Below are 27,253 nucleotides of genomic sequence, written 5' to 3' on the forward strand. Positions count from 1 at the left end.
CTGAGCCTGAGCTATAGCAGGTTCTTATTCCTCTTGTTGTTTCTCCAGGTATGAGAGCAGCTATAGCTCTATGTGTACTTAGTCAGGTGCATCACTTTCTAGAATGCATTCAATTCAAGTGTCTTTGCATCATTTAGCTCTCTGAAAAATCTGTGAATGTACTGAAATATGGAAGTGTAATGTAAAGTTTTAAAAAGTATTCACTTAAGATGCACAGAGAAGAAACTAATTTTCTTAATACATTTGTCCCTGTCTTGGTAAAAGTATTTGGTGTATTGCTTGTAATATGTGAGCTTATTGGTAATATATTTGTAATATGTGAACTCAAGAAATTTAAATAGCATTCTTAGGTGGATTTTTTTTTGTACTGGGGACTTAAACCTTAATGTTCAGTAGAACTACATCCCAGCACTTCTTATTTTTTATTTTGAAACTGTGTCTCGCTAAGTTGCCTACGGCCTCACTAAGTTGCTGAGACTGTCTTTGAACTTTCTATCCTCCTTCCTGAGCCTCCTGAATTGCTGGGATTATAGGTCTGCAACGCTGTGTCCAGCCTTAGGTGGACTTTCACACTCCTTCCAACTCCATTTTCTTTGTTCTTTTTTGTGAGCAGCATTTCCTAAAAATGTGCTGCAAAATGTATGTAGAACTTCCCAAATTTAAGAGATTTGGAAGCATAATGCCAGTTGCATGGTAGAAAACAATTTGTTTAATGCTTGGCTTGTGAAAAGTGGAAGATATTACATAGTTTGATGAGTCAGTAAATCTAGTTACATGACTGTTCAAATTATGAATTTCAAAGAAGTGCAAGTAGGTAGAGTGTGTTGTTTAAGGAACTCACATTTTAACATTGTACAGGGAACAAATAGCTCTCCAGAAGATAGATGATTACTATGATAATTATAATTAATTTTGGGGATGGTGCCAGGAATTGAACCCAGGTTCACTCAACCACTGAGCCACAGCTTTAGCCCATTTTATGTTGTATTTATTTTTTAAAATTTATTTATTTATTTTAATTAGGTATATATGACAGCAGAATACATCTTGATTCATTGTACACAATTGCAGTTACACTTTACATTTCTATGGTTGTACACAATGTAGTGTCACACCTTATGTGCAGTCATACATATACCTAAGATAATGCTATCCATCTTTTTCCACTATCTTTCCTGCCACCACACATTCTCGCTCCCCTCCCTCCCCTTTGCCCAAAGTTTCTCCATTTTCCCCATACCTCCCCCATCCCCATAATGGATCAGCATCCACGTATCAGAGAGAACATTCGGCCTTTGGTTTTTGGGGATTGGCTTACTTCGCTTAGCATGATATTCTGCAACTTCATCCATTTACCAGCAAATGCTATAATTTTATTCTCTTAATGCTGTGTAATATTCCATTGTGTATATATACCACAGTTTCTTTATCCATTTGACTATTGAAGGGCATCTAGGTTGCTTCCACAGTTTAGCTTTTGTGAATTGAGCTGCTATGAACATTGATGTGGCTGCATTACTGTAATATGCTGATTTTAAGTTTTTTGGGTATAGACCAAAGAGTGGTTTGTGAATCAACTTAACAGAAGAGGTGAAAGACTTCTACAATTAAAACTACAGAACAATAAGGAAGGAAATTGAAGACCTTAGAAGATGGAAAGATCTCCCATGCTCTTGGATAGACAACATTAATATTATCAAAATGTCTGTACTACCCAAAGCGCTTTACAGATTCAATGTGATTCCAATTAAAATCCTGAGGTCATTCCTTATAGAAATAGAAAGAGCAATCATGAAATTTATTGGAAAAATAAGAGACCCAGAATAGCTAAAGCAAGAAGGTTAGTAATAATAGCTGCTTCAGAAAAATGGAGAGGATTACATGGAGGTCTTTGTAGTTGGCACTTGGCACAGTACAAAGACACAGCAAGGGGCCCAAAAAAAGTGATAGCTGGTATGTCTGCTCCTGCCACTACCATCACTATCTACATCTACAGCCATATTTCTTCATCCTAACACTGAAAAGAACAAACCTACAAGGGAAATCCACTGCTTTCTCTTCTCTGCTCCTCTGTTAATACCAAATCAATCTAAGGGACTCTTACTTTTGGATAATTCCTTAATATCAAAACAAACATAATTCAGACCTCTGGTGGAAAATTTTACAAAATTTACAGAATATCCTCAATTTATGGAGGGGGTCACATGTTGACAAACCCAATGTAAATTTGAAAATATCCTAAGTCAAAAATTATTTCGTTCACCAAACGTACAGAACATCCTTGCTTACAACAAAGTCCTTTGTACAGTATGAGTTGTTGTCCCTCAAGATCAATCACAGAGGTTCATTTGGCTGCCCAGGAGCTGGGCTCAAGGTCACGGCCCAGCATGGTGAGAGGACCAGAGTGCACAGCACTACCAGGAAAATGATTCAAATTTGAAATTCAAAGAATGATTTCTATTGAATACACAATTGTTAAATCAAAAACTCCCAAATCAAACCATTATAAATCAGAGGCTGTGTGTGGTCTAAAATATTGGATCTTTCACAATGTATTGGATTCCAACTTGTCCCCCCCCCAAATTGTGCATACATATCAATCTTTCTATTCATACATTTAATTTTTTAACATTCCATAAATTTGGAAATTCACCAAGAGTGGAAGTGAGGGGGGAAAAATCAGGATCAAACTAAAAGATCTCACAGAGATTGATGTCTGCCTCCTCAATTCTTGACAGGTCTTAGGGTACAAAGTACTAATAAAAATTGGGTAACATACATGAAGCACAGCTAGAGCACAGCTTTTATTTTAGTGAGATGCTACAAGGTCTAAGTTTAGATGAGAATCACATAGGCTGATTGAAGGAATATGACAGGCCAATCTCAGATGGCCTATTCAGAAACAATGCATGACCACTAGTCTGGAAATTGCCTTTGTTCTTCTCTATTTAGCATCCAAAGAACAATGACACAGTGACAATTGCTCAGACTGGTTTACAAAAATTAAAACAAAATGTATTCCTTTATGTCTGACAAATCATTACTTTTGTAAAGGCACTTAACATTGGAAAAAAACAATAAACTTTTAATGAGGTTAAAAAAGAAAGAGAAAAAAACACACACAAAGAAATAAAGAGATTTCAAGTACCCCATAATTATTCTGGTGGTATTTCACATAAAAGTGTGTTGCACAGTGTCAGATGGTAATCATCATGGAAGAAAATGGATATCTAAAAGTAGTTCACAAGCTTACATGGACGTATTTGTGAATTGTTTTTCCTTAGTAAGACATTGGCAACACAGCCTTATTTTTATTTTTACAGAAATATTTATACTGAGATGTCAGTGGACTATTGTGGCTCTGATATAATACTTCATATTGTGCTGGTTAGGAATTTACATGGATAGCAGATAAATAACACAGCACAATGAAAGAAAAGGCAAAGCGGGAAGTACGAAGTACACTATAGAGATAATATTCTCAGACACAGACTTTTCTCTAGCACAGGAAATGGTTCATTTTCTAAATTTAAAGTGCAGAACACTATTCCTGTTAAAGTCCTTATTCAAGAATTTGGTTCCCATGAAAAGGAAAGGTTAGCAGATGGGGGAAGGAAAAGTATTTGATGCTGAAAAACAACCCAAAGAAATGAATCAGTAGGGCAATGTGAAGCCCTCTTTCCTCTCCCTCTACTCCAATTCACTTCCCAATCCTGTGAGGGACAGAGAGAGGATTTTCAAATGGCTTCATGATAGATGTTTGCTCCAATTAATAAAAGGACCTTTTTTTATTCTTGAAATTTACTATCCACTTTGCCTCTAAGTTTTATACCTGAGAAATTTAGGTACCTATGTTACTGGTTCTTTAAAACTGACTACCCTTTTCCTGAAAACCCACAACTATAACACAGGGCAATACCCTCTGGCTCCTTCTATGCTGCCTGTTTCTTAGTCTATATTTTTGTTTCCCTTCCTTCTTAATTCTACTCATTCTCTATTCCTTTAATATTAGTAATTTCATAAAAATATACACAATGTTTTTCATTTCTGAATTCATATACCCTCAAGCATTGACTTTTGGTATCAGGAGGTTTTCATTTATTTATGTCACTTCGGAATAAGAATTCTAAACCAAGCATGATCACATCTCATTCTCAATTTACATGTAGAAAATAAGAAATGAATTGCTATTTACTATTACTATTAATGCTATTTACTAGTAATATGTTTTGAATACTTCCCTTAATTTGGTATGTAGAACAGAAGGGTATTTTAATGAGATAAGAAACAAAACAGATGAAATAGCTATGCATTTGTTCATTAGTTGGTGTTTTAAAAATAATTTTTAGAAATAGAAAAGACATTCCTTGGATAAGTGCTTATTAATTGATATTATTTTTGAGTGGATTGAGTTTTCCCTGCTGATTCAGGTACTGCTTTGGCAGGATTAGATCTGTTGATGTTTTTCCCTCCAACTCTGCCATCCCCTGTCCTTCCCAGTAAATGGCTCCAGTTTTCACTAAGTTGCTCAGACCAAAAATTTAGGAGGCAACCTTGCTTTTTCTCTTTCCCTTACAAGTCTACATGAATCTACCTGCAAATCCTTCCAACAATAACTTCAAAACACATGAAGACCACTTATCATTTTAGCCACACACAGCATCATCTCTACTTGTCTTATTTCAATTGAAACCCAGTTGGTCTCCTCCATGGTCAGTCTCTATTCAGTAGTGGGAATAATCTTTTGACCAACTCCTCTGCTTACAATACTGCAGTCAGACTTGCTTTGGTTTCAATTCTACCGTCTACTAGTTGTGTAAGCTTGGACATATTTCTTTTCTTGTTCATTCTGCCCTTTTGTTTTCTCCTTGTAAAATTATAATTCTAACTACTTTGTAGGGTTTCGGGGAGAATTAAACATGATTCTGACAGCAAGTATATAGCTCAGTACCTCCATAAATTACCTGCTATTAAAGAAAACACAAATAAGTTTAGATGAATTTTCCTGTACTGCCATCTCTTGGAGATAACCTTGCGCCAAGGTGTAGGACTCAGAGCCTGAAAGCTTTGCCTTTGTCTGCCGCTGGGGTCTGGGAAGAAGTGAGCTGAGTGTTAAAACTCAAAAGACATTGAGTCTGTTTGCTAACATTCTCCTCCAAGGCTGATGATAGTTTTTACCCATGGATGCACATTAAAACCACCTGGGTAGCAGTTTAAAAACTAACAATTCTCAGTCCTTACCCCATACCCTGTAAATCAGGATCTATTGAAATGTACCTAGATTTTTTTAAGGTCCCGCTGTGATTCTAATGCACAGATGGGCATCAGAACCACTGAACCATGGCACAAAAAGCAGGAGGCCTATCCAGCAAGACTCATGAAGAGGTCTACATTCTTTCTTTTTTTTAATTATAGATGGACACAATACATTTATTTCATTTGTGTACTATTATATGGTGCTGGGGATTGAACTCAGTGCCTCATGCATGCTAGCAAGCGCTCTGCTCACTGAGTCACAATCCCGGACCTGAACTATACATTCTTAAAACAAGCAGCTTAGGAAGCTTCACAACTCAGAAATTCCTTGTTCATCTAGCAGAAAATACTGTTCTAAACATGCCTGCCCTGCGGTTACAACAGTTGCATATTTAGAAAAATATGAAGACAAATGTTTATGGAATGTGTTTGTGTTTTTTACAATACTGGGGATTGAATCCATGGTTGTTCCACCACTGAGCTACCCCTGTAGACCCTTTCTTAACTGTATATTTTAAAACCAAGTCTCAATAAGTTGCCGAGGCTGGCCTCAAATTCAAAACCCTGCTTCAGCAGGGTTTAAATTCTACCCTTTTGACCTTGACATGACCTGTGAGTCAGGCTCACAGTAGCTGGGATTACATGGGTGCACCACCACACTCCATGGAATACGGTATTTCTTAAAGTGTGTTCCCATGGGGGTTATTTTAAATACCGGTTCAGGTGCACTTACATAGATTCAGAAATAATAATTTTTAAACTTCAAAACATCACTGAATTTAGCAATACCATACTGAGTAAACAGGAAATAACAGATAAGGCTATTTGTATTTTATACTGAGGTAACTTTAAATTGCTGTAGTAAAGTCTTAAGCTTTCTACTTAAAAATGGCAAAATCATCAATAGTTTTGCATGAAATGTAAAGCAACATTCTTAATACAACACTCATATATAAGTTAACTTCCACTCCAATTTGGCTAATATTTATTAAACTACAGTAAGATATCTAGGATGGCAAAAAAAAAAAAAAAACACTAGTCGTTCAAGCAATTTTATGTCAATAAATAAAATGTTATTGTAATTCTTAAGTAATCTAATATGCAAATTAACTCAGAATATTTAAGTTTTAAAAACATTGTTAAGCACAATTTAGGCAGAGAGATAACTAATTTTGGAAAGGGGGCTATTTTAAGGACAGGTCCATATGTTTTCAGGTCACTAAATTAGAATTCCATTTGTATTTAAATGTAAATTTAGATGTGCTCTACTTATTTTAGCATGATTTTTTTAAGGAAAGAATATATTTGGATCACATAAACAAACCAAAAATAAATTACATAAGAAAACATAATGTAACAATATTTGTAAGTACTTAACATGAGCATGTGCTTAACATCTAAAAACAAAAGGTACAATATTGGTACAAGTGTGCATTAGAGAAGTCTCTAATATAAAACATTTAAAACGTGGAGAATACTTGATTTTAAAATACAGAAAATAAATGTTAAGATAGGCAAACCTACAATTCTTACAAAAACATGCTTGAAAAGATAAAATTCATCGGAGCACTCATTTCTCAGATATACAAAAGCTGTGAAATCAATCAATGGATATTGCCTCCTGCTTTTGCACTGTTTCACCACTGATTGGTATGAATTCTGAATACACAATTACTGTTGTTTTTCATCTTTCTGCCATGTTCTATATAGAATGCATCTACCAAAAATGAGTAGAACTTGAAACATCAACATTTTTTGTATTACAGTCACTTCCTTATGTTATTTTTAAAAGGCACTATATTTAAAAAATAATATTACAACAAATACCGCTTTGGAAGATCTGAAATTCCAAATCAATGTGTTCCATCAATCATAAGTAGAGTTAAGAAGTCCTAAATTAAATATATATATATATATATATATAAAGTTGATGAATTTAAAGATTATAAAATTGGCTTATTGTAAAAGCAATTCAAGAATAATCAGTTAAAACCTTATCCCCCTACTACCCAAACAACCAAAAAGCGTTAAACACTTTTACATTAGGAACAAGAACATAAAACTAGAAAGACCACATCAAAGCTATGATTCAAACTCAAAAAGAGAAAGGACTCTTAAATCTCTTCCAGGTCACTACAATGGTATGATAATATCAAAGCACTATGTCAGGTACACAGCACTGCTACAACACTGAGGTATAACTGGGCAAATTAAATTTGGGTGAAAACGAAGACTATGTATATGCAATCCTGTATGTGCCCTGATATGTCCTATAAAGAATGGATCTTTTCTGTCCCAGATTAGACTTTGTATAGTGAAAAACAAAGAGAAAACAGTAGAGGAAGGGGAAATCCTACCAACATCTTCAAGGGATACTATAGCATTAACTATATACTGACTATCAGAAAATAAATTAAATACAGAATCTTTAAACATCACAAAATCTTGTAATACTGCATTAAGCTCTACCTTTTGAGCTGATTGTTTGGGTACTGAAAATGTAAAAGTTTGATCGGGGTACCTACTACTGCTGTACCATTTTTTGACCCATCAGTGAATATATTGGGAGCATTCATGATAGGTGTTTTTCTTGTCATTTTTGGAAAAACTATAGGATGCGAAGACCAAAAAGACAATAAAGGATTAGATGGTAAGTGGTTATCAAATGAAATATTAGATTTACAAATGATTATTGCCCAAGTATTTCACTCATTATCTAACTCAACAATTTGATCCATAGTATATGGAGTAATAATTTTATTGGGAGAAATTCCAAACACTCCCTTTGCTGCTTTTTATTCCTTTGAGTATTAATTGTGCTACAGCCTCAGGATACCTAATAAGAATAGTGTTAAAAGAATAAGATAAATGTATCCACAATAATGGACCTTCTTGCCAAAATACTCCTGTAGGAATATTTTTTTGTTGGTGTTACAATAAATAATAAAGGCAAACTTATATCAATTCTATCCAAATGCATATTTTCCATATATGTTTCAATGATTTTTAATGCCTTTCTTGCTTCAGGCGTTAACATGCAGGGTGAATTTGGATCTGATGGGCCTTTTAGGATAGCAAATAAAGGTCCCAACTCTCCCGTTGGTATGCCTAGATAAGGTCTTATTCAATTTATGTCTTCTAATAATTTTTGAAAGTCGTTCAGTGATTTGAGTTGATCTACTTCTATTTGAATTTTTGGTGAATGCACCATGGTTGAAGATAATAGAACTCCTAAATAATTAATTGGAAAATCTAATTTTACTTTATCTATTGCTATCTCTAGATTATAATTTTTTACTAAATTTGTAAGTGTGGCATAATATTCTAGCAATGTGTTTTTAAGTTTATGTGCTAATAATAAATCATCCATATAGTGAAATATTTGTAGTTCAGGATTTTGATTTCTAAGTGCCTGGATTGCTTTGTTAACAAAAATTTGACACATAGTTGGGCTGTTAGCCATCCCTTGAGGGAGTACTTTCCATTCATATCTCTGATCAGGAACTTCATGATTTAGTGCAGGGATAGTAAATGCAAAACGTGGACTATCCTCAGGATGAATTGGAATCGAAAAAAAAAAAATCTTTAATATCTATAGCTAAAACATACCAGGTTTTTGGCAAAGCAGACTATTGGGGAATCCCTGATTGAGCAGGTCCCATAATAAGCATCTCATTATTAATGGCTCTTAAATCTTGCAATAATCTCCATTTACCAGATTTCTTTTTAATGACAAAAATCGGAGTATTATAGGGAGATATGGAAGGTTGTATATGTCCCTCCGTTAATTGTTGTTTGACCAGGTCATGGGCTGCTTGTATCTTTTCTTTACTCAGGGGCCAATGAGAAACCCATACTGGTCTTTCTGATTTCCAAGTAATTTTTATTGTCTCAGTGACCCCTTCTGAAAACCCAATCCATGTCTATTTATTCCTTGATCTATTTGAATTGGTGCTGCTATGCCTTGTTCTTGTTCTCCTAATCTTTTTTCTTTCCCCAAATCTTGTCTAGCCATAATAGTGGGCGCATTTGGATTGCTATTATTTGTTAATTGCAAACCTAATTGATCTAGGACATCTCGTCCCCATAAATTTATAGGAAGATGATCCAATAAAGATGGCTGTATAGTTCCTTCACATCCTTCAGGATCCTTCCAATCTAACACCATTGCATTTCTATGGGGATTAGTTGCCACTCCTAGGCCTCAAAGTGTTTGACTGGCTTGTTGTAATGGTCAATGTTTTGACCATTCTTGATGAGATATGATGCTAAGGTCTGCATGTGACCAGTAGCCCGTTAAATTCATATCCTTGAATATTTAGTTTTAGCATTGGGCGAGAATCTAAATTTAAAGACAGCAGAGACCAATCTACAACTGTGGAGCCTAATCCCCTGGAACCTCTTTCTATTGTACTACTGGAAAATTTATCATGTAGGCTGGGTATTATTAATAGCTGTTCTATTCTGTCTCCTGGTGAAATTACTGATATACCCTTTGGAGAACTAGCTATAATTTTTATTTCACTTTCATAATTGGGATCAATTACCCCAGGACTTACCATAAGTCCTTTTGTAGTAGAAGAACTGTGTCCCAATAATAAGCCTACTGTTCCTTGGAGAAGTGGTCCTTTTACTCCTGTGGGAATGATTTGAACTCCCATCTCTGGTGTTAGTACTGTGCTGGTGGAGGTGCAGATGTCCAACCCTGTGCTCCCTCTGGTTCGTCTGATGAGAGATTGATGGATAATGTGTCCTGGGCACTACCCTGATGGTGTTGCTGGGTTCCTCCATGGTGTTTCTGGGTTCCTCCAGTGACCCGTATATTTGAGGTTGTGGGCTATGTACTTTATAAAGAAAAGAGGTTTATATATTACAGTTTGGGAAGCTGAAAAAATCAAAATCAGATGTTCATATTAATTCAGCCTCTGATGAGGGTTCCTTCTTTGGCTATATAACATCATGGCAGATCGCATAGTTGCAGGAATACAAGCAAAAAGGAGAGAGCACATGATGAGCTAGGAAGCCAGAGACTGGAGAAGTCTTACTCTTTCATAATGACTCTCAAGATGCAAGAACTAACCAGAGTCTCTTCTAAGGGCAGCAACTTCAGGTCTCCCTTTCTGAGGGCAGTGTCCTCAAGTGACCTACCACTAGCTCCACCTCTTCAAGGTTCCACCATCCCCCATATCACCACACTCAGGAGCAAGCTTCCAACACAGGAACCCTGGGTGGACAAACCACAGCTAAACTAAGCACTTGGTAACTGAAGCTTTGCACTCAATGCACAAAACTCTCACAGTGGGGAGAAAAATCTGGAACTCCTGCAGAAGCCCAGCAGATTGGAGAGGAATCAATGTCCTATAAGCATCCAGAAAGTACAAAGGGAAAGAATCTGTAAGAACTGGGGAGTGATGATGTCTACCCTCTGAGATTACAGTGGCAAGTAAAAGAATCTGTACATACAAAAGTAGCTCATATTGTGCCCTGGATATGTAACCACATTCATTAATCTAACCCAATTAGCCCAATGTACAAAAGCACATTCATCTTTGCCCCATTTATCCTATCTCCAGCTAAAAGAAACGTTATGAAAATTAACTTTTCCCTCAAAACTTTTCTGCCAACTGAGTGAAACTAACCTTTAACTTCCACCTCCCAAGGGATGGCTGGTCTGAGATCTTTCCACCACTATGTGGATTTCTATTCAGAGTTTCCTTACAACCTCTTAGGGAGGTGTGATCCCTGCTAGAAGACTCATGGTCCTGATAATAAAATTAAAAGGCCATCACTCTGGACAGCTCTGGTGGGGGACAACCAGTTGCTTTTGTGGATGAAGCAGCCACTGTCCACAGGAAAACAGCTGCCCCACGTCCACCTGCACCCAAAAGTCCTACCTAGCACACCGCCCAACAATTCCCTGCAAATCTGTCTGACCATGCAGAGAAGTGTAAATGGGAATTTCAGCACACATGAAGAGTCAGTCACAACAAGGCACTTGGGGAAATAGTTATCAATAAGGATGTTAGGAGATCAGGCAAAGTACAAAATGAGTGATAAGATCAGGGATAATTTCAACAAGGGGGTAGTTGAACACACTATCCTTGAAAGAATCAAGTGTATACTCACCATAGAATTGAAATTTGAAAACAATAGGCAATGCAGATGTAGATGATTTCAGTAATCCATGCTCTCTTTAAAATGAGGCTTTGGGAGAAGAATAAGATAAGTGTGAGTTTTGCATTTTGTGTCCAGAACATGATGTGATGAAAGGAATATATGGATCAGGTGACATGCGTATTTCTTCCCCATTTCTGGGAGCATGTTTTGAGACACTGTCATTTAGAGTTTGGGGATAAAAATAGGTGTACCCTGGGTTTATGTATATAGAGATGATGCATGAATAGACCATAGGGTGAATAAAGAATATAACAGGTTACTATTTTAAATAATGGATTGAATTGATATTTTAAAAAATACATGAAATCTGGTATTCACATACAAACATTCAATCCAAGTAATTATACATGTAATGGTAATATTAGGGTTACTAATTATAACCAACTCTGTTTGAGTTTTGCTTCAAAAATGATGATGGAATTCAAAAGTTATGTGATATAAAAGAATCTCATGAAAATGCAAGTAAAGCAACATGGAGAAATACATGGGATCTGATACAGGGAGTGAATGAAAGTGAATCATATGCATATCAATTTGTGAATTCTGGATGAAATGATACATCCTATGATGTATACATACTGAAGAAATAGGAATATAACAAATTTGAATAAAAATTTAATTCAAAATACACATCATGTCCCATATGAATATAATTTCATTGATGTTAAACTGGGTCACTTGCTGTAGAAATATTAGGGTTAGTACTCAATATACACTGAAGTTCATTCTGAGTATTCTGAAATGAATATGTATGTCAAGAAAGTGAATATTTCTGAAAAATATCTCCTGAAAAGTTGATTATAAATCCACGCAGATGGACATGAAAGAATCAAGGTAGTATAAGTATATGACACATATAGTTCATGTTTGCAAATTCATACTATATATATATATATATATATATATATATATATTTATATATTTATTTAATACATTAAAATGTAATAGTATGTATGCCAATCGAAATTCATAAGGAGATATATATATCCTTCACATGTGTACCCAAAATATTCATTTTCCTCTACATTGTTTCATGTCTAAACTGGTTGAAGTATAAAGCTCACCACAGCTTGAATTTTCAGTTACCTCAGTGTATTGGGGGGCAGTGATCTCTTCAGAAATTCGTATTTACCAAAGTGAGAGTACTCTCAAAAATATACCTGTGATGGCAGTAGGATTATATATATGTATATAAAAATACCCATTGTGATCCAGGCGACAGAGACAGGGAGTCAGGAAGTTACACATTCATTAATTTTGAAAATTCTTGGAGAAGTAAAATGAGAAAAATGTGTCACAGGTTTTATAATATGTATCTCTGATGAAGCAAAAGGCAAGTCCAAGTATACACCATGCCTCCTATCAAATGCCTCTACTTCTATTCTTTAGGATTATTTTTATCGATGTTAGGATAAGTAGTCAGAGCCTACAAGGTTATGGATTAGTGTCAGAGATTCAATATTTCACATGGCAAAACGGAAAATGAGTCTAATACATATGGGAACACGTGGCACATAAAAATCTTCCACTGTCATCCACCACAATGCCTGGACATTACTATCACCCTAAAGAAGACACAATGAGAGGAGAAGAGGAAAAAAATCTGTGAATACATATCTGGAATTGAAATTCTGAGGAGCTCACAAACTTGGGTGTGGCAGAAGAGATCCCAAAAGTAGAGGACAGGGTAAACATTCCACAAACATGGAACTTTGCTGGCCTACTGACTTCTTGACTATCTGCCTCTGACATTCGTCCTCTAGAAATATAGCTTTGTGTTTTAGCTTCCTTTGTAGTGAGATCATGAAAGCTTGCTCTGAGTCTATGTGAACAGGAGGACATGGGTTCATATTTTCCAATAGGAAGAGGAGGCAGCAGAGCTGAATCCTCTCTATGCAGGTAACTGTGGCCTTTGGTGTATGAATGTCTCCCTGGGTGCATTGTGAAGCTTTTGGCTACCGCCCAGTTGTAATGGCATTTCTTACAGCTTCCCTGGCAAATTGGTGTTTGTTTTTGAAATACAAATAGGTCAACCAGGACACAGTGCTGGAGGGAGATCTGCCACATTGGGTGAGTCAGGTTCTGAAGGCAAAAACACAAACTGGGCTGCTACCCCATATATCTTTCCCACTTGAGCAAAGCAACTTGTTTCTGATCATCGCACCAAATCCTCTCCCCACAACAACATGCCTTTATATTTTCAGGTCTCCTGGCTGCACCTTGTCAGTCACATGTCCTTTGGAAGACAATGACAGAAACACAGGGTCCCACCACAGATGTTGGATCACACACCTGCACTCCATTGCTCCAGGCCCAGTTCCCTGCTGGCTCCTACTCACTGGCATCTCTGTTCTTCTCCATGGTCATGAATTTCACTCAGTCAAAAATGGCACTTGCTGGTTCAGTCATGATGAGCAACAGGAGATCTAAAGATTCTCCAGGGATTTCTGGTCATGGGATTCTCAGAAATTTCATGGTATTGGCCTAGCCATATTTCAAGAATGAAGACGTTGACATTGTGGGTTTTGATTCATTCAGGAGCCATTAACTGTTGAGGAATGTCCTTTCAGTAAAAGCTCTGGAGATCGCATGCATGCAAAGTTCCCAAGGAGTGGCGAAAAGTCACAGGAATCCAGGCCCATTGGGGTCTAAAATATGAGGTTCCTGTGAGTTTTGGCTCTCAACTATAGCAGAAAAGGCTTTCACAGCAAAATCATGTGAAATCCTGGCTGAGCATCCCAGTGCTGTGAAGAAAGCCACCCTCAGCCTAGATCTCAGTTTCCAAAGGCTCCTCTAATGCCTGACCTTCTAAAATCCCAACACAATTCATGGCAATAGTTCTCTGATATCAGTTCCAGAACTCAGTCTCTAATGGCATGACACCAGAGTTGAAGCTGAGGTGGACCCAGTTATCTTTTCCAACCACCACACTAAAGACCATTATGCTAACACAAACATTCCCACATGGCCCTCATCTTCTTCCATACAGACACTCATCATAACATTATGGCTGGGGGTTTCTATAGGGTGAGCAGTCTTAGATGGTGTGCAAAGTAAGCTCTCATGCCCATGATATGCCAAATGTCATGGTGGCCTGGACACCCTTCCTGAGAAACAGGATAGATAAAATGGGTCTGTATTTAATTTTGCTCTGCTTGTCAAATTAGAGGCCTCCTGCCTGACAGTGTACTGGACTCATGAAAAAACCCAAACACCTGTGTGCTAGTTACTGGAGGGCTTGCAACAACTCATTTGACCCAGAGGATCCCTGTTCTGACTTCATATGGGTCAGGAGCCTGACCAGAGGAAGGCAAGAGACTTCATCCAATAGTACAATTGTTTTTCATCCGTTTAGATTGGGATGAACATATGGGATTTTTCCCGAGTTTCCTGGGGTGCTGAGAATGTAATTCACAGCCACACACAGGGCCAGGAGTCTGATACAGACACAGCTTTTACAAAGCACTTTACTTCAAAGTCACAGATTAGGCCTCTTCATTTCTATTTGAAACTTTTCTTGAGGAGTTACAAAGGAGTGCCCTAAGGCAAACACCTCCCTGACATTCAGGGGAACAGAACAATAGGGAAGAAAGAAGCCTGGAGAAAAACTTTAATTGAACACTGTGGCACTGACAGCTCCTAATCATGCAACTTGGGTTACTATCTATCCAAGCAGGGATTCTCCAGAGAGATCCTTTCCAGTCATGCTAATTTTTGAGTTTTCTGAGATGCTTGGCATGCCCTTCAGCAATCAAGTCCATGGCCATATCACAGAGCTTGAATGTGGTACACATCTTGGACACAAAAGCATGAACCCCTTCAGAGAGTGGCCAAAATTCAGGAAGAATACAGGAACTTAGGATCTTGGTAGGTGTTGCCCATCTGCAAGGCAAGCAGCAGTCCATTCATAAATTTGCCATGAGGAGTCCTGCAAAGTTTTCCACTAGACAGGACACATTTACGGCTGCATTCTTCTCTCTACTCTCTTTAACCACAAACCCAGTGAGATCCACTGACCTAAAAAGGCTCACTAGTTAACAGTCCATTTCAAACCAACAACAACAAGAAAAAAAAAACGTTTTTCCTTCATGTTCTCAGAACATGAGACAAAACGACAAATTTAAACACACACCCACTGAGATACACAAACCACCCCTGTATTTGGTCTGCATCTATCCACTCTGTCCTCTGACTGGTGGGTGAAAATATGTTCCTCGGCAGTGGCCTGTCCTGTCTCAGCTCTGGTCTCCTTGGCCATCTCTGTGTAGTTGTCAGGAGCCAGCAATGAGCCAACACTTCTTTCTCAGGAAAGGCCCCTGTTGAGACCATTCAAGGCTTTTGGCTATCCACGCATCACTAGGTACCAACAAAGAATGACTCTGGCCTTGGTACAGACAATCAAGTGAGCCCACTGGGAGTGGAACTGCCTCTGGATGCCTCGCCTCCTGGATCCCAAGTTCAGAGAGTTCCATCACCAAGGAAGTGAGGTGAGGTCACTTCCTTCAGGGAAGTGAATGAGGTCACTGCCTTGGCAACCACTTTGTCCTAACAGTTGTTTCCAAGGGTCCCATGAGATGGAGGCTGCCCCACCTTCCTGTGACATTTTCACAAGACATAAAGGTCTATACACCCTAGGAGCCTGGGATCAGCAATCCACACAGACCTGATTGTGTCCCTCTTCCCTGCATTGAGAAGAGAGAGACTGATTCAGCCTCATCCCTTCATCCTGACTGGGTTGTTGGCCATGGAAGATGACTTTAGACCTCACAGGTCCTACGTAGCTGCCTACATTTGCTCCAGGGATCATTTCTGCATCTACCTTTGAGCTTCTCAGCAGCTGTAGGATTCCCTACATACCTGTATGGCAAGATCAACTCAGCACCTGCTGTTATGTGAAAATAGATTGAGGGAACAGAGTATGGTTAAGGGTCATATCATGTTCGATTTGGGTTAAAAGTCATTCTGCTGGATGAATACAGGTATTGGGCAACTGGGATATTTATAGGAATGTAAGGTGAAATGTAAGTATGAAAATAGAAAACTAGGTAAGATCTGAAGCACACAAGTTTGTTGGGGCCTTGATTTGGATACATAGTTTTGAATTATGTTCTGCAGAGATGAATCCTCTAAATCCATAGACAATTGCCTGAGATCTTGTACCTCGGACTACTGAATGTAAAAGAGAGCTTGCAGTGAAATGGAGAGAGTAGGCAGGATTCCAGTGTAGGGTAAGGAAGAATAGTGAGTTTAGGATTTGGATCAAAGGCCGTTTTTGCAATCCAATGAATTTCTATTAAAATGTAAATGGGAATGTCAGCACACATGAAGAGTCAGTCACAACAAGGCACTTGGGAAAATAGATATCAATAAGGATGTTAGGAGATCAGGCAAAGTACAAAATGAGTGATAAGATCAGGGATAATTTCAACAGGGGTGTAGTTGAACACACTATCCTTGAAAGAATCAAGTGCATACTCACCATAGGATTGAAATTTGAAAACAATAGGCAATGCAGAAGTAGATGATTTTAGTAATCCATGCTCTCTTTAAAATGAGGCTTTGGGAGAAGAATAAGATAAGTGTGAGTTTTGCATTTTGTGTCCAGAACATGATGTGATGAAAGGAATATATGGATCAGGTGACATGCGTATTTCTTCCACCATTTCTGGGAGCATGTTTTGAGACACTGTCATTTAGAGTTTGGGGATAAAAATAGGTGTACCCTGGGTTTATGTATATAGAGATGATGCATGAATAGACCATAGGGTGAATAAAGAATATAACAGGTTACTATTTTAAATAATGGATTGAATTGATATTTTAAAAAATACATGAAATCTGGTATTCACATACAAACATTCAATCCAAGTAGTTATACATGTAGTGGTAATATTAGGGTTACTAATTATAACCAACTCTGTTTGAGTTTTGCTTCAAAAATGATGATGGAATTCAAAAGTTATGTGATATAAAAGAAATCTCATGAAAATGCAAGTAAAGCAACATGGAGAAATACATGGGATCTGATACAGGGAGTGAATGAAAGTGAATCATATGCTTATCAATTTGTGAATTGTGGATGAAATGATACATCCTATGATGTATATATACTGAAGAAATACGAATATAACACATTTGAATAAAAATTTAATTCAAAATACACATCATGTCCCATATGAATATACTTTCATTGAATGTAAACGGGGTCACTTACTGCAGAAATATTAGGGTTAGTACTCAATATAGACTGAAGTTCATTCTGAGTATTCTGAAATGAATATGTATGTCAAGAAAATGAATATTTCTGAAAAATAGCTCCTGAAAAGTTGATTATAAATCCACGCAGATGGACATGAAAGAATCAAGGTAGTATAAGTATATGACACATATAGTTCATGTTTGCAAATTCATACTATATATATATATATATATATATATATATATATATATATATATATATATTTAATAAACTAAAATGTAATAGTATGTATGCCAATCGAAATTCATAAGGGGATATATATATCCTTCACATATGTACCCAAAATATTCATTTTCCTCTACATTGTGTCATGTCTAAACTGGTTGAAGTATAAAGCTCACCACAGCTTGAATTTTCAGTTACCTCAGTGTATTGGGGGGCAGTGATCTCTTCAGAAATTCGTATTTACCAAAGTGAGAGTACTCTCAAAAATATACCTGTGATGGCAGTAGGATTATATATATGTATATAAAAATACCCATTGTGATCCAGGCGACAGAGACAGGGAGTCAGGAAGTTACACATTCGTTAATTTTGAAAATTCTTGGAGAAGTAAAATGAGAAAAATGTGTCACAGGTTTTATAATATGTATCTCTGATGAAGCAAAAGGCAAGTCCAAGTATACACCATGCCTCCTATCAAATGCCTCTACTTCTATTCTTTAGGATTATTTTTATCGATGTTAGGATAAGTAGTCAGAGCCTACAAGGTTATGGATTAGTGTCAGAGATTCAATATTTCACATGGCAAAACGGAAAATGAGTCTAATACATATGGGAGCACGTGGCACATAAAAAGCTTCCACTGTCATTTACCACAATGCCTGGATATTACTATCACCCTAAAGAAGACACAATGAGAGGAGAAGAGGAAAAAAATCTGTGAATACATATCTGGAATTGGAAATTCTGAGGAGCTCACAAACTTGGGTGTGGCAGAAGAGATCCCAAAAGTAGAGGACAGGGTAAACATTCCACAAACATGGACCTTTGCTGGCCTACTGACTTCTTGACTATCTGCCTCTGACATTCGTCCACTAGAAATATAGCTTTGTGTTTTAGCTTCCTTTGTAGTGAGATCATGAAAGCTTTGTCTGAGTCTATGTGAACAGGAGGATATGGGTTCATATTTTCCAATAGGAACAGGAGGCAGCAGAGCTGAATCCTCTCTATGCTGGTGACTGTGGCCTTTGGGGCATGAGTGTCTCCCTGGGTGCATTGTGAAGCCTCTGGCTCACTGCCCAGTTTTAATTTCTTACAGCTTCCCCTGAAAATTGGTGTTTGTTTTTGATATACAAAAAGGCCAACCAGGACACAATGCTGGAGGGAACTCTGCCACGTAGCGTGAGTCAGGGTCTGAAGGCAAAAACACAAACTGGGCTGCTACCCCATATATCTTTCCCACTTGAGCATAGCAAGATATTTTTGAGCATCGCACCAAATCCTCTCCCCACAACAACATGATTTTATATTTTCGGGTCTCCTAACTGTACCTTGTCAGTCACATGGCATTTGGAAGCCAATGACAGAACCACAGGGGCCCACCACAGATGTTGGATCACACACCTGCACTCCATTGCTCCAGGCCCAGTTTTCCGCTGGCTCCTACTCACTGCCATCTCTGTTCTTCACCATGGTCATGAATTCCACTCAGTCAACAATGGCACTAGCTCGTTGAATCATGATGAGCAGCAGGAGATCTAAAGTTCTCCAGGAATTTCTGGTCATGAGATTCTCAAAAACTTCATGGTATTGGCCTAGCCATATTTCAATAATGAAGAAGTTGACAATGTGGGTTTTGATTCGTTCAGGAGCCATCAAGTGTTGAGGAATCTCCTTTCAGTAAAAGCTCTGGAGATCACATGCAGGCAAGGTTCCCAAGGAGTGGTGAAAGGTCACAGGAATCCAGGTATATTGGGGTCTAAAATAAGAGGTTCCTGTGAGTTTTGGCTCTCAACTATAGCAGAAAAGGCTTTCACAGCAAAATCATGTGAAATCCTGGCTGAGATTCCCAGTGTTGTGAAGAAAGCCACCCTCGGCCTAGATCTCAGTTTCCAAAGGCTCCTCTAATGCCTGACCTTCTAAAATCCCAACACAATTCATGCCAATAGTTCTCTGATATCAGTTCCAGAACTCAATCTCTAATGACATCACACCAGAGTTCAAGCTGAGGTGAACCCAGTCATCTTTTCCAACCACCACACAAAAAACCACTATTATAACAAAAACACTCCCACATGGCCCTCATCTTCTTCCATACAGACACTCATCATAACATTCTGGCTGGTGGTTTCTATAGGGTGAGCAGTCTTAGATGGTGTGCAAAGTAAGCTCTCATGCCCATGATATGCCAAATGTCATGGTGGCCTGGACACCCTTACTGAGAAACAGGATAGATAAAATGGGCCTGTAGTTCATACTGCTCTGCTTCTCAAATTAGAGGCCTCTTGCCTGCCAGGGGTAGATTCTTTATGTTTCCTAGACTCATGAAAAAACCCAAACACCTGTGTGCTAGTTACTGGAGGGCTTGCAACAACTCATTTGACCCAGAGGATCCCTGTTCTGACATCATAGGGGTCAGAAGTCTGACCAGAGGAAGGCGAGAGACTTCATCCAATAGTACACTTGTTTTTCATCCGTTTAGATTGGGATGAACATATGGGATTTTTCCCGAGTTTCCTGGGGTGCTGAGAATGTAATTCACAGCCACACACAGGGCCAGGAGTCTGATACAGACACAGCTTTTACAAAGCACTTTACTTCAAAGTCACAGATTAGGCCTCTTCATTTCCATTTGAAACTCTTTTCTTGAGGAGTTACAAAGGAGTGCCCTAAGGCAAACACCTCCCTGACATTCAGGGGAACAGAACAATAGGGAAGAAAGAAGCCTGGAGAAAAACTTTAATTGAACACTGTGGCACTGACAGCTCCTAATCATGCAACTTGGGTTACTATCTATCCAAGCAGGGATTCTCCAGAGAGATCCTTTCCAGTCATGCTAATTTTTGAGTTTTCTGAGATGCTTGGCATGCCCTTCAGCAATCCAGTCCATGGCCATGTCACAGAGCTTGAATGTGGTACACATCTTGGACACAAAACCATGAACCTCTTCAGAGAGTGGCCAAAATTCAGGAAGAATACAGGAACTTAGGATCTTGGTAGGTGTTGCCCATCTGTAAGGCAAGTAGCAGTCCATTCATAAATTGGCCATGAGGAGTCCTGCAAAGTTTTCCACTAGACAGAACACATTTATGGCTGCATTCTTCTCTCTACTCTCTTTAACCACAAACCCAGTGGGATCCACTGACATAAACAGGCTCACTTTTTAACAGTCCATTTCAAACCAACAACAACAACAACAACAACAACAAAAAAGTTTTTCCTCATGTTCTCAGAACAGGAGACAAAATGACAAATTTAAATACACACCCACTGAGACACACAAACCACCCCTGTATTTGGTCTGCATCTATCCACTCTGTCCTCTGACTGGTGGGTGAAAATATGTTCCTCGGCTGTGGCCTGTCCTGTCTCAGCTCTGGTCTCCTTGGCCATCTCTGTGTAGTTGTCAGGAGCCAGCAATGAGCCAACACTTCTTTCTCAGGAAAGGCCCCTTTTGAGACCATTCAAAGCATTTGACTATGCACACATCACTAGGTACCAACAAAGAATGACTCTGGCCTTGGTATAGACAATCAAGTGAGCCCACTGGGAGTGGAACTGCCTCTGGATGCCTCGCCTCCTGGATCCCAAGTTCAGAGAGATCTATCACCAAGGAAGTGAGGTGAGGTCACTTCCTTCAGGGAAGTGAATGAGGTCACTGCTTTGGCAACCACTTTGTCCCAACAGTTTTTCCCAGGTGTGTGTGTGTGTGTGTGTGTGTGTGTGTGTGTGTGTGTGTGTGTTTCTTTAAGGACCCAAGACTTGAACGTAACATGTTTTGACTCAAAAATGGTTGTTTGTGTACCCTTTCAAGTTAAACAGAACCTGTATAGGTATAACACACATTGTTATAATCAGTCCTGAACAAATGTTGTGTCCCACATTGTCACTTTCTGCCTTATAGAAAGTGGCCAGAACCACTGTTACCCTCCTCTTCCTTTTTTCATCATCATTTTCTCCTCTACTCTCCCTTCTGTTTTCAACTTGGGCAGTCTCCTGTAGTCTGACAAAGAACTCTGGATCTACTCTTTGTCTGTCTTCAGGAAGGCTGAGAAATTTAGGTGAGCTTTTGAAGAAGAGTTAATTGCAGGTTAAGTGGAGAGAAATGAAAGGCACCATTTTGTCTTTTCATTGGTAACAGGGGAAAAACTCTGTAGGTCAGCCCTGGCAGGCCAGTGCAGCTGTTCTAAACCTTCTTGCCTCTAGTTCACCGTCAAGTTCTTCTTAGATTGGACACATGTAATGTCAAAGCTAGAACAAAGCCAAAAAGTCTATTTGTTTTATGTTCCTCATTTCTGAGATGTAAATAGGGTCTTAAGCAAAGAATAGAGAGAATATCTTGCTTGATATTCATGGTCCAACACTGCTTTTCACTACTTAATTATCTTCTCTAATGCCTTTTCAAATAGAACACAGGTAAAGTGTATGTGAGTGTGTGTGTGTGTGTGTGCACACATGCGTGCACATGGGTAAGAACTAGAGAAATGTGTAAAATTTGTCATGATTTAAATAGCAGCATACCATTATTTTTAGTTCTCCTAAAAGCATCTGTTTGAAAGTGGCTCTTCGTATAAAATTCTCTTCCCATACACACTCTGAATTCAGTAAGGATTATTTATGTCGTGTCATCTAGATTTATAAATTTAAAATTCCTTAGGACTTGCCCCAAATGTTTCTATAAACAACCAATTATATTTTTTCTTTATAAAAAATGAATGTGGAATGAACATAACACTCTCTTGTCCCTCATATCTGCTATATTTCTCTGACCCTTTATGAACATAGAGGCTTACTGAGTACACCCTAACCAACCTAGACACAGTTCCATTAGCCTGAGGCAGATCCCCCACCCAGTGGCTGGAAAGGAGCACTGAAATCAAAGGAGGGCCTCACCACTCACAGCAGCATCTCCCCATTTACCAGAATATCCCTTGATATATCACTGGGAATCATTCTAAGACACGGGAAGTCCCAATTTCAGCCACTTTGAGAACAGCTCTCCATTCTTAATGCCTGAAGTTTCCTTGCAAGATATCTGTAATGTTTCACTGCTCTAAACTGTTCCCTTTTCTGAATTTCCTTGAATGTACTCCAACCCTATCCTCTCACATGGCCCTATGTCCATCCTTCTAGATTAAGATGTACAGCCATCCAAAAAGTTTCTCCAGCTTACCCTTTGGTAACTCCTCTCATATACTCTCCAGCCTCTGGAAACCACTGATCAGTTTTCTGTTTCTATAATTTTGGCTTTTCCAAAATGTTTTATAAATGAATGATTTTATTCAGTTTTTATACTTAGGATAATACATTTGAGATTCATCTAAAATTAGTATGGCAAATAAATAGTAGCCTGACTCAACTTCTGATGATTGGTTTGAGGTTCAATAGAGGGGACCTATAATTTGTTTAAAGAGGGAGGTAAGAAAATAACACCAACTTAATGATTATTCGAGGGAGAAAGATCCAAAATTTATAAATGTAGATGAGCTTATAAAAACTAATCAAATTGTGGAAATCACACATGTAATCGAATAGAGGAAAAAGAATCTCCAGTACTACTAAAAACCACCTGCCATACTAGATCAAATACAGCAAGCACATCCTTTCAAATGCACAGCTGAACCAAGAAGAAAATAAGTGAATTCTTCAGTAGGGTCAAGAAAGAAGAATAGAGTGTTAAGCAAGTGCTAAAGTTTCAGTTGCCCTAGAGTTTTTTTTTGTTTTTTGTTTTTTTTTTTTTAATAAGAACATAAAAACAAAGGTTTAGACCTGAGAAAGAACATAGGAATTGGGATTCTCCACACAGAGAAGCGCTTCTATAATACAATTCAACTTCTGTAAAGGACTAGGGTAAAAGGAAAAAAATCTACTTCCAACAAAGAAAGCCTGCAAGAACAATTGGTTTGTGCCAGCCTTATTTCTAGATGAAGATGAAAAAGTTTCCCCTGAGACTTCCTACAGGTTTGGCTTAAATTTACACAACTTGGCAGGGTTTCAGAAACCAGCAGCAAGAACTTGGAGTGCATAGGTCTTTAGAGAGCCCCAGAACTCCTGGCAGAAACAAAAGAAAATCCCTATGGAGAAGTACATTCTCAACCTAGGTTCCTGAGGATTCCCACAGAACAACCTTAACTGAGAATGAGCTCACAATCAAAAATTATAAAGTATGTTTGAAAACCACACTGGGGGTAATGGTCAGTAGCAAAAGAAATAAAAATGAACTCTCCCTTCACCCAGAACTTCAGATGTTGAGAATTATCAGATATGTTTTATACCTAAATTTAAACAATTTAAAAATCAAATTAAAAACTTGAACATGAAATATGCCTGAACAGGGAAAACAGTATATTATAGGCAACTGATTAGAGAATTAATTGAAATGGAAGATGACTCTGGAATAACTATCCAGACAGGAAAACAGAGGGACTAGCACACAATATGAGTGTGTAACAACAGAAATTTAATGATATGTCATTACATTGGAGTTAGGAAGCGATAGAAAAGAGAAAACTGGGGAAAGAAAGTATTCATAGGATATTGGCTAGGATATTTTTTCTGAAATTGATGAAGGATTTGAAACTTCAAATTCAAGAAACATAATGAATACAAAACAGGTTAAATAAAAAGAACATCTTTCATTGTAATGGTTGAACTCATAAGGGGAGGGAGACAGCAACAACTGAAAAAAGACTATAGGATAATATTTTCAAAAGGTGAAGGAAAAATGGAATAATATACTCTGCCAAATTATTATCCAAAATGAAAACAAAATGGAGAATTTACCAACAAATTATCCTCTTAGAAAGAACTTATACAGTTTGTATTTCAAATGGAAACAAACAGAACTCAAGGGATGAAGCATGAGAAGGAAGATGATTTGATAAATTACTAAATATAGATAAGTAAAATAAAATAAAAGTGTCTAATATGTGTCTTTATAAACAAAGACAATAAAAATATAATGCTAGACCCTAATAAGAGATGGTACAAGTTTCATAAGATTTAAAGCATTGGAATTTTTATGAATTGTTTTCCAGGTGAGTAAAATTAAAATTTAACGGTAAACTTTTAATTAGATATCCAGAGATAAATGTTGGGAGGCTGAGACAGGAGATCACAAGTTCAAGAAAAGCCTCAGCAGCTTAGTGAAGCTCTAAGCAACTTAGAAAGACCATGTCTCAAAATAAAAAAAAAATGGGGTCTGGGGATATAGCTCAGTGGCAGAGAGCCTCTGGGTTTAATTCCCAGTACCCAATAAATAAATAAATAAAAGTTAAAGAATCATTGACTTGGAAGTGAGAGCATAAAGTGTGAAGGTTCTTCAAATATCCCTGATGGTTAAAAAAAAAAAAAGGCGTGAAGTCACCCTGTTGCAAGAGAAGCCACTGCTAGCCATAAGTCAAGTACTCTGTGGTGTTTCTGGTGTGGGTTTGTGAAGAATCTGAAGGGCAGTGGGGTTCTTGTGAGGCACACTGCATGACTTGAGTGCAGTCAGTGAACTTTCACTTCTCTCCCACCAAGAAACCCCACAGAGGGGCTAACTAGGACACCACATGTTTGAATTAAAACCAGGAAAGCATTTTGCAAGTGTTCTGACCTACATGGGTAAACCTGGAGGAATGTCCTTTCTCTCACCTCAGTACTGGATGAAAGAATTGCTGCTGCTCCTGAGGAGGTTTGTCTCCCTTCCTGTGGCTCCAGTTCAATACTCAAAGCACCGAGAAGTCCAAATGTGGTGTACCAAAGCAGACTTCAGTGTCTTTACATCTGTTCTGTGTTCTGTATTCAAATTCTTCTAATTTTCAATAATCCTACTGAGTGTGTTTTAACTAGTGTGACTCAAATGAATCAGCCACCTCTTGTGAAGTCACACACAGGGTAATCCAACCCATGTGACCTTAAATGAAGTTGCAGAAAACTTTCAGAAGTATGGCAATACCACAGTGGTGAGCATAAGTGAAGCAATTCCCAACACTGCTCTTCTATTAAGGAAGGTTCTGGAATGGCCATCTGATGATGGTATGCTGCCATCCAACCAGACGGGAAGGTTGGAATTGTCTTATAAAATAAAGTTTCCTGAAGAACCTGGTTGTGATGTTGCTGTCACTGGGCTGAAGGCCCTAGGAGAGCACTAGTGCTTGGTGCCCTTGCATTATTTGAAGGTGGAACAGCATATGAAGTTCAGAAGACAAAAGTGAAGTAGAACATTTCTATTAAGAAAAATATTGCCCTAAAATACAGCTGCACTTCATTGACATCAGTAGTCATAGAAGCAACTGTTACAGTCAATAAACTGAACTGTGTGATGCTATTAGTTTGGAGATGGAATTTAAGGTAGGACCAGATTTATGGTATGTATTAGCCAAATGCAGGCTTACTGAATGATAAGTCTAATGAAGCTTCCGTAGGCATATCAGTTATACCAGGCCTCAAGCTTGGCAGAATTGCAACTTCTGTCTTCAAATTATGATCAACTTAGCATAAAATGCCTTGCTGTCCAATCTTTAAAATGTGCTTGCCCTTTCTATCAACTGACCTGCCTGATTTATGTGTTTTTCAAATCTATTCCCACACCCAAATCTTTTCATTATGTAAGAAATGAAGAGAGACTAGGTAACAAAATACTGAGCATCACATAGAGAATTAAAATCCCACAAGTCATGAACAACAGCCTAGACCTTCTGTGGTCTATCCCCTCAGTCAGTTCACATGTTGCTAGTAAGGCCTGTGTGGCTGTTTGCCTGCTACTTTATGTTTATATCTACCACATTTAAAACAGTACACATCAGGTTTGTGTAACCATTGATTTTGTTGGCCTTTGTCCAAGTCTTATGATGATTTCTTAATGTCTTTCTATGAATTCTGTTTTGTTCTGCTATGAAACTTCCATTTTGAAAATCACAAACCTCTAGTTGAAAAGTTCATGTGAAGTCCACATTGTACAGAAGCACATATCTTTAGTGTCTCCAGACAAAAGAAAAGTCTTAAAGTTTAATTTAATGTTTGCACTTTTGGGCACAACTTGAAAGAGGTACTAAAGAAAAAGTTGGACTGAACCATTGAACCATTAAATATTTTTAGCAAAATGTGTTTGCCTTCTGCAGGACATATGCCCTTTAATTTTGTAAATATTCTTTTAAAGTAGAGATGATTTGTGGCTGTAACCAAAATAATACTTTATCATATTTTTTTTTAATCTTGTAATTTTTTTCCATATCTATTGAAAGTTGTTTGCCAACTATTTTTGTTAGAAGTGTAACTTTTTCCGTTCTCTTCCCAAACTCTCTTGCAAAGATAGAAGTGAATTTCTACTGTTGAATTCAGCAGATATTTAATACTTTATATGCTGTTGAGCTATGTGATATAATAGCTGCATGTTTAATAATGTGTTTTGCTGTA

At 37.9% G+C, this 27,253-nt stretch overlaps 1 protein-coding gene and 1 long non-coding RNA gene across 9 annotated transcripts in view; one reads left to right on the forward strand and one right to left on the reverse strand.

Annotated features, from left to right (window-relative positions):
• Nucleotides 1-25,709, reverse strand: part of LOC143387324 (cyclin-dependent kinase 14-like) — an 88,640-nt gene extending 62,931 nt beyond the window's left edge. For 4 of the 7 annotated variants that reach the window (XR_013089836.2, XR_013089835.1, XR_013089834.1 and 1 more), the window contains exons 1-2: nucleotides 13,726-13,737; nucleotides 11,383-11,460 (exon numbers count right to left, since the gene is read on the reverse strand). Coding sequence is in view for 1 of the 7 variants with exons in the window: in XM_076841828.1 (XP_076697943.1) it covers nucleotides 11,383-11,460; nucleotides 13,726-13,736 (89 nt within the window). In the remaining 6 variants the exon portion in view is untranslated. Of the gene's footprint in view, nucleotides 1-11,382; nucleotides 11,461-13,725; nucleotides 13,804-19,258; nucleotides 19,371-25,489 lie in introns of those variants that run through there. The other 3 variants (XR_013089841.1, XR_013089837.2, XR_013089840.1) reach the window with 3 other exon arrangements.
• Nucleotides 1-27,253, forward strand: part of LOC143387325 (uncharacterized) — a 64,965-nt gene that overhangs the window by 21,444 nt on the left and 16,268 nt on the right. The window lies entirely within an intron of this gene.

This window comes from Callospermophilus lateralis, unplaced genomic scaffold (genome assembly GCF_048772815.1).
Source record: "Callospermophilus lateralis isolate mCalLat2 unplaced genomic scaffold, mCalLat2.hap1 Scaffold_260, whole genome shotgun sequence".
NCBI lineage: Eukaryota > Metazoa > Chordata > Mammalia > Rodentia > Sciuridae > Callospermophilus > Callospermophilus lateralis.